Source organism: Apteryx rowi, unplaced genomic scaffold (assembly GCF_003343035.1).
Source record: "Apteryx rowi isolate R43461 unplaced genomic scaffold, aptRow1 scaffold_1533, whole genome shotgun sequence".
In the NCBI taxonomy this organism is placed as follows: Eukaryota; Metazoa; Chordata; class Aves; order Apterygiformes; family Apterygidae; genus Apteryx; species Apteryx rowi.
In genome coordinates this window covers 9,088-19,751 of record NW_020447790.1, presented here as the reverse complement: position 1 = coordinate 19,751, position 10,664 = coordinate 9,088, and the positions used below count along the sequence as shown (strand labels likewise).

The following is a 10,664-nucleotide window of genomic DNA, read 5'->3' as shown; positions in this document are numbered from 1 at the left end:
GGCTCGTCCTCCCCTGCGACCCCCCCCGGGACTTTGGGGCACCCTGGGGACCTTGTGGCTTTTTTTTTTGGGGCACCCTGGACCCTGCCCTCAAGTTTTCCGGGCCCCTCTGTGGGCTTTGGGGCACCCAAGGGCCCCCCCAAAGTTTCGGGGTGCCCTGGGGGACCTTGTGGGTTTGGGGTCCCCCCCCCCCGAAACCCCAGAGCTTCGGGGCGTGCTTGGGACCGTCTCGGTTTTGGGTCACCGCCCCCAAGAGCTTTTGGGGGCCCCCTGGGATTTGGGGTGCCCCAGGGGGCCATGCAAGATTTGGCCCCCACCGTGGGTTTTGGACCCCCCCCCAAAACCCCTGGCGCTTTGGGACCCTCCCGGGTTTGGGGACACCCCAGGGACCTCACTGGGTTTGGGGCTCCCACGTGTTTTGGGACACCACAGGATCTTGTGGGATTTGGGGAACCCTGGGGACCCCCCTAACCCCCCCCAGACCCCCCCCAGGGGCTTTGGGGGCTCCCCATGGACCCCGCAAACTTTGGGAACCCCCCTGTGCGTTTTGGGACACCCCAGGAACCTTGTGGCTTTTGAGCCTCCCCCCCCCAGGACTTCGGGGCACCCCAGGGACCCCACAAACCTTGGGGACCCCCCCCCAGAGACCCCTCTAAGGGGCTTTGGGACCCCCCCCTGGGGTTTGGGGGCATCCCAGGGACCCTGCAAACTTTGGGGCTCCCATGGTTTTGGGGACTTTGCAGGCTTTGGGTAACCCCTGTCCCCCCCCAGGGCTTGGGGGCACCCTGTGGGGCCCCCCCAGGACTTTTGGGGTGCCCCTGTCCCCCCCCTCTCCGCAGCGGCTACCACCGCCTCAAGGAAGGAGCCATTCCCACCGTCTTCGAGTCGGCCTCCCCCAAACCCCCCCGCGCCCCCAAACCGAAGCCCCCCGCGCCCCCCAGCGACCCCCCCAAGCCCCTCCGGGCCAGCAGGAGGTGGAGGTGAGTCCCCAGGGCGCCGCGGTGGCCGTGGGGAAGGCGGGGGGGGGACACACGCGGGACGGCGACGGGTGACGCTAACCCCGGGGCGGGGGCCGCCCTTCGCCGCGCAGGCGCGACCCGACCCCTTCGCCGCCGGAACCTCCCTTCTCCGCCGACGTCTCCTGCTTCCCTCGGGAAGGGGAAGATCCCGCCGCCCCCGCCGGCGACCACGGCGCCGTCCCGGCTCTCCCGGGCCCTTCGGGAGCTCGGGGAACCCTCCCCGACAGCCTTTTGGTGGCCACGGGCGACGAAGAAGCCACGGCCACTCCGGCGCTTCCCGAAACGGAAGCGCCGGCGCCGACGCCAACGCGCCCAGCGTCGCCTTCGCTCTACATGCTGCGCCTTCCGCCTCCGGCCGGCGCCTACATCCAGAACGAGCACAGCTACCAGGTGGGAAGCGCCCTGCTCTGGAAGCGGCGCGCCGAAGCCGCCCTCGACGCCCTCGACAAGGCGCAGCGGCAGCTGCAGGCCTGCAAGCGGCGCGAGCAGCGGCTGCGGCTGCGCGTGGGCGAGCTGCAGCGGGAACGCCGGGCGCCCGCCGAATCCCGCCGCCCGCTCAAGGAGCAGCTCCAGGTCTTCGAGTTGCAGCTGCTCAACGACGGCGAGTGACGCGCCGGGCGCTCGGCTTGGTTTTGGTTGGTTTTTCCTCCCCCTTTTCCCACCCATCTCCGCTCCGGCGCCGCCGGAAAAGCTTGTAAATAAAAAAAAAAATCCTCTTTTCTACGAAAAACACGGGGCCGGCTCGCTTCCCGCGGCTTCGCTTGGAGAGGAGGGAAGGGCGGGAGCCTGGGCGGCCTTGCCGAGCCGCTTTAGCTCACCGATCCCGGCAGAAATCCGGCAGGGAAGAGTAAATCGGTACCGTGCCGGATCGCGGGGCAGGGGCGAGCGGCAGCCGGCGCGGGGGCTCAGCACGCGTCTTGTGTCTCCCGGAGAGGGACGGAGGAGCCCAGGAGCTCCCGTTTCGTACCGGTTATCCCAAACTGATCCCGATATCCCGTTGCGGCCTTCCGGTGGCAGGTAGGCCGGACCATGCTGTGTTTTGGGACGAGCCGCGGAGCCCTTTTTTGGGCTTCCCGCCTCGCCAGTGCGGTGCAGGCAGCCGGGACGTTTTGCAGGCAAAGCGAGAGGCCATCGCTACGCCGGAAGCAGTTTTATTCCCGAGCGCCCTTACGGTCATCGGAAAGGATTTTGGGTGCGATTCACCGGGACGAAGGGAAAAACCCGCGAGTTCGACCCCGGCAGATGTCCCTATTCAGCCGGGCGTTCGCTGCTCCGGCATCACGAAGGGCATCGGAGCTGCCGGGGGGGGCAGCAGCCGGGCAAAGCCGACCCGATTAACTGGAATTAAGCCCTTTGAATTTCCGCAGCCGGCGCGGAAAAGGCGAGAGCCAGCCCGTCGCCTTCGTCACGCTCCGGCTTCCCTCCTAAACTCCCCCGAGGGCGGCAGCTCGTTAGCGAAAACTCGTTGATTAGCACCGGATTGACCCGCTGATGGCCCGGAGGCAATTACCCGTCCCCCCTCCCGGGGCCAGGCGTGGGGACCCTCGTGGAGACCCCCCACCTTCTCCGTGGCGCCGTAGCTTTCTCTACAGTTTGAGCCTCTTCTCCAGGATGTCCGCGTAGACGTCGGGACTCAAGGGCACGTAGGACTTCTTCGCCTCGTCCAGGAAGAAGAGCGGGTCCTTGATGACGTTGGGGTCGAAGCCTTCTCTGACCAGGTTGCCTTTGCACTGCTTGAAGGTCCCTGTGATCTCCAGGGCTTCCTGTGGGGACCGACACCGTCATCGGCACGGCGGGACCGACGCCGTTATCGGCACGCGTCGATCGAACGTTTGAACGACGCCGTTACCGATACGGCGCGATTGGCGCTGTTGTCAGCACGGATGTTGGCCCGGCGGAACGACGCCGTTGTCAACACGGGGCGATTGATGCCGTTATCGGCGCAGCAGGACCCGCGCCGTCGTCAGCACGGCAGGACCGACGCCGTTATCGATAAGCGGAGTCGTAGAATAACCGGAATGCGGTTCAGTGGCGATCGATCCCACGGGGGGGAGTGATGCCGTTACCGACACGGCAAGACCGATGCTCTTATTGATCCAAGGGACCAACGCCAATGTCAACACGGGGTGATCAACGGCATTTCTGGCACGGTGAGACTGATGCCAACATCGGTATGGGGTGATCGATGCCGTTATTGATACGGGGGACGGACGCCGACGTCGGCGCAAGCAGGACCGACGCCGTTATTGGCCCAGGGCGACCAACACCGTTATCAACGCGGGGCCATCAACGCCGTTTTCAGCACAGCGTGACCGGCGTGGAGGTCGGCACGGGGCGATCACCGAAGAACGGAGCGGGGAGAGGGCTCAAAACTACCGTTCCCCCCCTTATTCCCCGGCGGCGCAGACCGAAACCGGAGCCCCTCACCTGGAGCCGCACGAAGCGGGGGGCGGCGTAGCTCGGCAGGCACTCCTTGGCGTGCGCGTAGAGGCTCTCGCCCTCGAAGCTCGCGCCGGGCTTGAGGCGCACGGCCGCCATGCCGCACCTCCCCTCGCACCCTGCAAACCACGGCCTTCGTCGGGGGACCGGCCGGCGACCGGGTCTCCCCCACCGAAAATGAGGCGATTCCTTGGCGCGGACCGTTTCTGCTCCGGCTTAGCTTGGGGGCTTTTCCCGGTGGGCTCTAGAGCCGCTACGGGGGCACAGTGCACACCCAAAACAACGCTGGATGCTTATTTTGGGTGACCAAGTCTCATTTTAGCCTTCTTGGTGGCCGCTCAGACCCTTATGGGGGACATCATGTGCCCAAAACGATGCCGAACACTTATTTTGGGTGACCAAGTCTCATTTTAGCCTTCTTGGTGGCTGCTCAGACCCTTATGGGGGGGCGTCACGTGCCCAAAACGATGCCGGACACTTATTTTGGGTGACCAAGTCTCATTTTAGCCTTGGTGGCTGCTCAGCCCGTTACGGGGACATGTCATGTGCCCGAAACGACGTGGCACGCTTATTTGGGGTGACTGAGTCCTGCTTTAGCCTTCTTGGTGGCCTTGTGGATGCTTACAGGGCACACTGAGTGCCCAAAACAATGTTGGATGCTTATTTTGGGTGACCAAGTCTCATTTTAGCCTTCTTGGTGGCCACTTAGGCCATTATGGGAGCACATCATGTTCCCGTGTAGCCAGACGGTTATTTTGGACAACCGATTTCCGCTCATCCCCACGCCGCTGGGTACTTACCGGGCACAGACACCCCGTAGACATTGATCTCCTGGATGAAGTCCACCGTGGCTAACGTGCCTTCCACTTCCGTCGTGGCCACGTTCTCACCTTTCCAGCTAGGGAGAGAAGGCAGGAAGCCGTGAGAGGGGATTTAGGGCTGAGAAATCACGTTCTCCCTCTTTTGCCGCTGCCTCTATCCCTCTCCGGCACATCGGGGTGCTCGTGTCTGCTCAGTGGAGGTGCCCACTTTCGCGTTTTCCACCCCTGGTCCATCACTCGTGCCACCGGCCAAGACAGCAACGCAAGAGTGGTGAGAGAGTTACCGGAAAGTGTCTCCCACCCGATCCTGGAAATAGAGGAATTTTTCATGGTCCATCATGAGGAGGTCACCACTGTTGAAGAAAACGTCGCCTTTCACCAAGACGTTCCTCAAGACCTTCTTCTCCGTCTTCTCGGGATCTCCAGCGTAGCCGTGGAAAGGGGTCGTCTTGGTGATTTTGATGACCAAGAGCCCGGGCTCGCCTTTGGAGAGGGAAAGGAGGGTTGCAGGCCGCTCGACAACCCCGGCGGCTCCCAGGAACGTCGCCCCCGGGCCCCGGCTGGTGCTCAGAGACAACATCACCGTTTCTCGGAGGGTCCGGAGCAGCGAGCAGCGGCGGCGCGCTCCCCGCTGCCGTAGTTTTAGAGCAACGACGCAGAGCGTCAGCGCCGAGGGGCAGCTTTGATGGCATCTCAACAACCCCCCCCCCCCCCCCCAAAAAAAGGCCCTTGGGAGCCTCGTCCCTTCTTACCAGGGCGAACCGGGATGCAGAAACCTCGCTCATCGCGTATGGGTTCGTCCCGCTCCACGTCGTACCGGATCAGCTCAAAGAAAGCAAATTTCTGGGGGGGGAGGCAGAGGAGGGAGAAATCAGTGGGGGAAGAGAAACGTGGGAGAAATAAGAGCGAGGGGAAGTTTCTGCGAGCTCCAACGGTGGCAGGTTGCAGGGAAAGGGTGGAAAAACACAACCGCGTAGTTTTGCGGGTGTCCGTTGAAGCCAGATGGGGATGGCGTGGTGGGGACACCCCAAAAACGGCCTTAGAGGAGCAATGGACCCAATGCTGGTGGGGCAGCGTTGGCCGCCCCAACGGAGGGGAATCCTTGAGGACGTGCCGCCCCGACGAGGGGACCTCTCGCGTCGACGTCGCCTCCCGGCCATCGTTGGCTCCCCCGAGGAAGCCACCGTTTGCTCACCTTGAGGAACACGTTGGCCCTTCCCACGGCGCCGATCTTCCCCGTGTAGTTGATGAAGCCGGCGTTGCCCTCGGTGGCCCCGTAAAACTCCCGGATGGTGACGGGCCCGAAGCGCTGGAGGAACTCCTTCCACACCTCCGCCCGCAGGCCGTTGCCCACCGCCAGGCGCACGCTGTGGTCCCGCTCGCCGGGGCGCTGCGGGGCGCCGAAGGGACGGGTCGTTTCAGCGTCGCGTCCCGGCGGGACAGATTATTTTCCGCCCACCCTCCTCCGTTGTCCCAGCACCCGGGTCCTTACCTTGGGCGTGTTGCAGAGGTAGCGCATGAGCTCGCCCACGTATTGGATGACGGTGACGTTGTAGCGGCGGCAGTCGTCCCAGAACTGGGAGGCGGAGAACTTGGCCCGCAGGACGCAGGTGGCTCCTGCGGGGACGCGACGGGGTGACGGGGACCACGCGCCTTCCCCCCCCATCCCCATCCCCACTCCATCTCCTCCCTCTTCCGGTGAAACCATGCTTGAGCTCCCCATCTGCCGCTGCGTCGAGTCAAAGAAGGGGCAATAACCAAAATAAGCTTTATCCGTCCATCCCATCTGTCTATACAGCTCTCTCCCTTTTCCTCTCTTCCTTTCCCTTCTTTCTCATTCTTCATCCTGACACATTTCTCCATAAACATCCATCCGGCTCCATAAAGATTGATCCACCCTTCATCTTTTCTCCTTCTTTCTGATCTCCCTCTCTTATGCATCAATCTCCGTAAACATCTGTCCATCCATGCAGCCCCCCCCTTACCTATATTCCCTTCTCCTTTTCTCTCTTTTCCTTCCTCCCCATCTTTGCACATTTCTCCATCCATCCACCCATCCATCCTCACACCCATCCACCTGTACTGATGCTTTTCTCCTTTCTTCCTCCGTCTTTACCCATTTCTCCATCCATCCATCTCCATACACCTCTGCCTCACCACTCACCCATCTGTTTATTTGGGTACCTCTTTCCTTTTCTCTCCAACTCTCCTTCCCTTCTTTCTCTTTTCCTCCATCCTGACACATCTCTCTGTCCATGCATGTCTCCATAAAAAATCTGTCTATCCATTCATCCCATGCGTAGCTGTTACCCTTTTCTCTCCAAGTCTGTTCCCTTCTTTCTCTTTCCTCACCATCCTCATACATTTTTCCATCCATCCATCCATCCATCTCCATGAATATCTATTTAGTCATCCTCACACCTACCCGTTACCTGGATAGCTACTTCTTTTCCCTCCAAACCTCTTTCCTTCTTCTCCTCCCTCCTTAAACATTTCGCCATCCATCCATCTCCATAAACATCCATCCATCCCCACGCTTATCCGTTATCTATATTTACTCCTCTTTTTTTCCTTTTTCTTCCTCCGTTCATCCATATCCCAGGGACATCTGCCCAGCTATCCACTCATCCCCGCACTTACCCAGTATCTATACAGACACCCCTCTCCTTTCCGTCCAAGTCTTTCCATTCCCTTCTTTCCCTTTCCATCTTCACACATTCTTCTGTCCACCTCATAAAGTGTCCATCCCTCCGTCTCCATAAAACATCCATCCATCCATCACCTCCATCCATCCAGACACCTCTCACCTTTTCTCTCCTTTCTCTTCCCTCCTCCCTTCCCACACATTCCTCCCTCTGTCCGTCCTTGGGTCCCCTCCACGCGCCGGCGGGTCCGTGTCGGGCGCGCGGTACATACCGACCTCCAAGCACCCTCCCAGCCCGATGAGCAGCGCGGCCGAGTGGTACAGCGGCAGCGCCGTGTACACGACGTCCTCAGCCCGGACGCCGCACAGCCGGCACATGTTGGCCACCAGCAGCAGCTTCTTCTCCGTTATCACTGCCGCTTTGGGCAACCCTGAGTCAAAAAAAAAAACAACCCATGGAGGGGGCAGGGATGGGGTGGGAAAACCCTCCCTGGAGGTGCCCATGCGGGATGTGAGGCCTCAGGATCAAGGGGTGGGACGTGAGGGCGAAATCCTTCCCCAGTGGGGGTCCCACGTGGTGGGTCTCTGTCCTTGGAGGTCTTCAGACCTTCCTGAGATTATGCCATGAGGAACCTGGTCCAAACGGACCTGCATTAATCAGGGTCAGACCTTTTTTAGGCAGGACTGGATCAGGGAGGTCCCGTCTCCGCTTGCCCCAGTGGGGCAGAGACAGAGACAGATCAAGGGAGATGGTGGATCTCTGTCCTTGGAGGTCCTCAGACTATGCTGGGAGAATCCCATGAGGAACCTGGTCCAGATGGTCCTGCAATGGTCAGGGTTGGATCTGGAAGCTCCCAGAGGTCCCGTCCCCCCTGCCCCGGTGGGGGACAGAGCTGGGAAGAGACCCATGGTGGTGGTGATCTCCTTCTAGGAGGTCTTCAACCCTCACGTGGATGTGGCTAAGAGGAACCTGGGCCTACGACGGTCATGGTGCCGAGTCCGCGAGGCCCTTCCAACCTCCTCAACCATCTTGCCAACCCTTCTGGCTTGGTCAATGAAGAGGGCTCACCCCCCACCAGGAGACCCGCCGGGCCCCACAACACCCAAAACCTCCCAGGCGCCATTTCCCAGGGAGGAACCGTCCTTCCCCAAGCTGAGGAGAGGGGGGGTGGCGGGGGGGCACCTCCAATTCCTCAGCCAGGGTTTCGGGATCCCACCTGTGGTGCCGGAGGTGAAGATGTAAATGGCCTTGGAGTTGGGCGTGACGTCGGCGCGGTGGTGGGCCGGCAGCGGCTCGTCGGAGGCAGCCTCGATGCCGGGCCCCAGGGCCTCGACGCCCGGCGTCGGCGATTCGGCGCTCAGGTAGAAGACGCGGATGCCGTCCTGCCGCAGGTCCGGCAGCACCTCCTCGACCGCGGCCCGGAGATCTGCAGGAGATGGCAGAGGGGGACGGTCAGCCTGGGCAGCCCGGAGCGGGGGGCGTAGGGGCAACCCAGCGGGTGTCCCGGGTGTCCCAAGAAGCCCAAACGGGTGCCTCGACCAGATGGGAATCCCAAATGGGCGTCCCAGCACCCCAGGCGGGTGCCCCGAGGACTCCAAACGGATGCGCCGATCAGCGGGCGCCCCGGGGATCCCGCACGGGTGCCCCGAGGACCTCAAACGTGTGTCCCGATCGGATGGGCGCCCCAAGCGTTCCAGATAGGTGCCCTGAGGATCCCAGACGGGCACCCTGATGGGACGGGCGCCCCGAGCATCCTGGCTGGGTGCTCCCGGGATCCCAGACGGACACTCGATGCACCCCGATCACATGGGCGCCCCGGCCATCCCGGATGGAGACCCCAAGGGTCCTAGATGGGCACCAGAACCTGATCGCTGCCCCAACTATCCCATTTAAGAGCCTTGGGCATCCCGGATGGGCACCCGATGCACCCCAAAGGGGCACCCCGATGAGACGGGCGCCCCGGGGATCCCACGTGGGTGCTCCCAGGATCCCAGACGGACACTCGATGCACCCCGATCAGATGGGCACCTGGGCCATCCCGGATGGAGACCCCAAGGGTCCTAGATGGGCACCAGAACCTGATCACTGCCCCAACTATCCCATTTAGGAGCCTTGGGCATCCTGGATGGGCACTTGATGCACCCCAAAGGGGCACCCCGATGAGACGGGCGCCCCGGGGATCCCACGCGGGTGCCCCAAGCAACCCGGACGGGCGCTTCGAGGAGCGCGAACGGGCGCCCTGGTCACACGGGCAGCGCAGAGGGTCACCTCGCCCGGACGGGCACCTCTGCAGCACCTCCTGCCCGGTAATTTTTCCGCCTCCTGCCCCAAAACACATCCCTGCAGCCGTGATGCAAGAAAAAGGACCTTTTACCCCAGCAAGGGGCCGGGACTTCCCGCCCCTGCCAGCTGGCGATGATTAACCCACGGCCTTGACGAGACGAGACGCTAATTGGGACTTAGGGTCATTACAGCCGCTCGTGAGCAGCTGCAACGTGCGATGGGGGTGAACACGCGTGTGCAAATGGGACCCGCAAGCCCGGACGCAACCGCGTACAGGCGCCTGCTTGCACGGACACCGGCACGCGTGCAAACGCACACACAGGCACCGACACGCGCACGCATCCACGCACAGGCACCAAAACGTGTGCAAACACCCGCGTGGACCCTGACGCAGGCACCAATGCGGGCACGCGCGCTGACACGTGTGCAACTGCATGCGCAGACACCGACGTGCTTGCAGGTGCGTGCAAGGATGCTGAAACACGGGTGTTCGCACGCTGACACGCGTGCAAAGACGCGGAAACACGTGCAAAGGCACGCACAGACCCTCACAAGCATGGAAATGCGTGCGAAGACGCGGGCACGGCTGTGAACGCGTGCGCAACCACTGACACGCGTGGAAATGCATAAAACGGCACCAATGCGTGTGCAAATGTGTGCCAGGATGCTGACACGTGTGCAAACACAAGCACAGAGCCTGACACGTGGGCAAATGCATGCAAGGACAGCGACACATGTGCAAACCCATGCGCAGACACCGCGTGCAAGCGCACGCAGAGCCACCGGCACGCGTGCAAACACCTGCAGACACCGACATGTGCAAGCACTCGCACGGCCACCAGCACACGTGCAAATGCATGCAGACGGGTGCACAAACACATGTACAGACACCGACACACGTGCAAACGCGTGCTGACAGGTGTACAAACACATGCACAAACACCGACACACGTGCAAACACATACACAGATGCTGACACGTGCAAACACATGCACAGACGCCCACACACATGCAAACACATGCAGACAGGCGCACAAACACATGTACAGATGCTGACACACGTGCAAACGCATGCAGACAGGCGCACAGACACTGACACATGTGCAAACACATGCACAGACACTGACACACGTGCAAACGCATCCAGACAGGTGCACAAACACATGCACAGACACTGACACATGTGCAAATGCGTGCAGACAGGCACACAAACACATGCACAGATACCGACACACATGCAAACGCATGCAGACAAGCGCACAAACACATGCACAGATGCCGACACACGTGCAAACACATGCAGACAGGCACACAAACACCTGCACAGACACTGACACACGTGCAAACACATGCACAGACACCGACACACGTGCAAACGCGTGCAGACAGGCGCGCAAACACATGCACAGACACCGACACACGTGCAAACACATGCAGACAGGCGCACAAACACTGAC

At 61.6% G+C, this 10,664-nt stretch overlaps 2 protein-coding genes across 2 annotated transcripts in view; one reads left to right on the top strand and one right to left on the bottom strand.

Annotated features, from left to right (window-relative positions):
* Positions 1 to 1,743, top strand: part of LOC112962745 (THAP domain-containing protein 7-like) — a 6,758-nt gene extending 5,015 nt beyond the window's left edge. The window contains exons 2-3 of the mRNA XM_026059184.1: positions 840 to 980; positions 1,091 to 1,743. Of these exons, the coding sequence (XP_025914969.1) occupies positions 840 to 980; positions 1,091 to 1,628 (679 nt within the window). The 3' untranslated portion in view covers positions 1,629 to 1,743. The remainder of the gene's footprint in view (positions 1 to 839; positions 981 to 1,090) is intronic.
* A 778-nt stretch (positions 1,744 to 2,521) lies between these two features.
* LOC112962744 (very long-chain acyl-CoA synthetase-like) overlaps positions 2,522 to 10,664 on the bottom strand; it is a 9,411-nt gene continuing 1,268 nt past the window's right edge. Inside the window, exons 2-10 of the mRNA XM_026059183.1 lie at positions 8,141 to 8,350; positions 7,196 to 7,354; positions 5,772 to 5,896; positions 5,475 to 5,669; positions 5,032 to 5,122; positions 4,564 to 4,762; positions 4,259 to 4,356; positions 3,447 to 3,577; positions 2,522 to 2,782 (exon numbers count right to left, since the gene is read on the bottom strand). Coding sequence (XP_025914968.1) covers positions 2,606 to 2,782; positions 3,447 to 3,577; positions 4,259 to 4,356; positions 4,564 to 4,762; positions 5,032 to 5,122; positions 5,475 to 5,669; positions 5,772 to 5,896; positions 7,196 to 7,354; positions 8,141 to 8,350 — 1,385 coding nt within the window. The 3' untranslated portion in view covers positions 2,522 to 2,605. The remainder of the gene's footprint in view (positions 2,783 to 3,446; positions 3,578 to 4,258; positions 4,357 to 4,563; positions 4,763 to 5,031; positions 5,123 to 5,474; positions 5,670 to 5,771; positions 5,897 to 7,195; positions 7,355 to 8,140; positions 8,351 to 10,664) is intronic.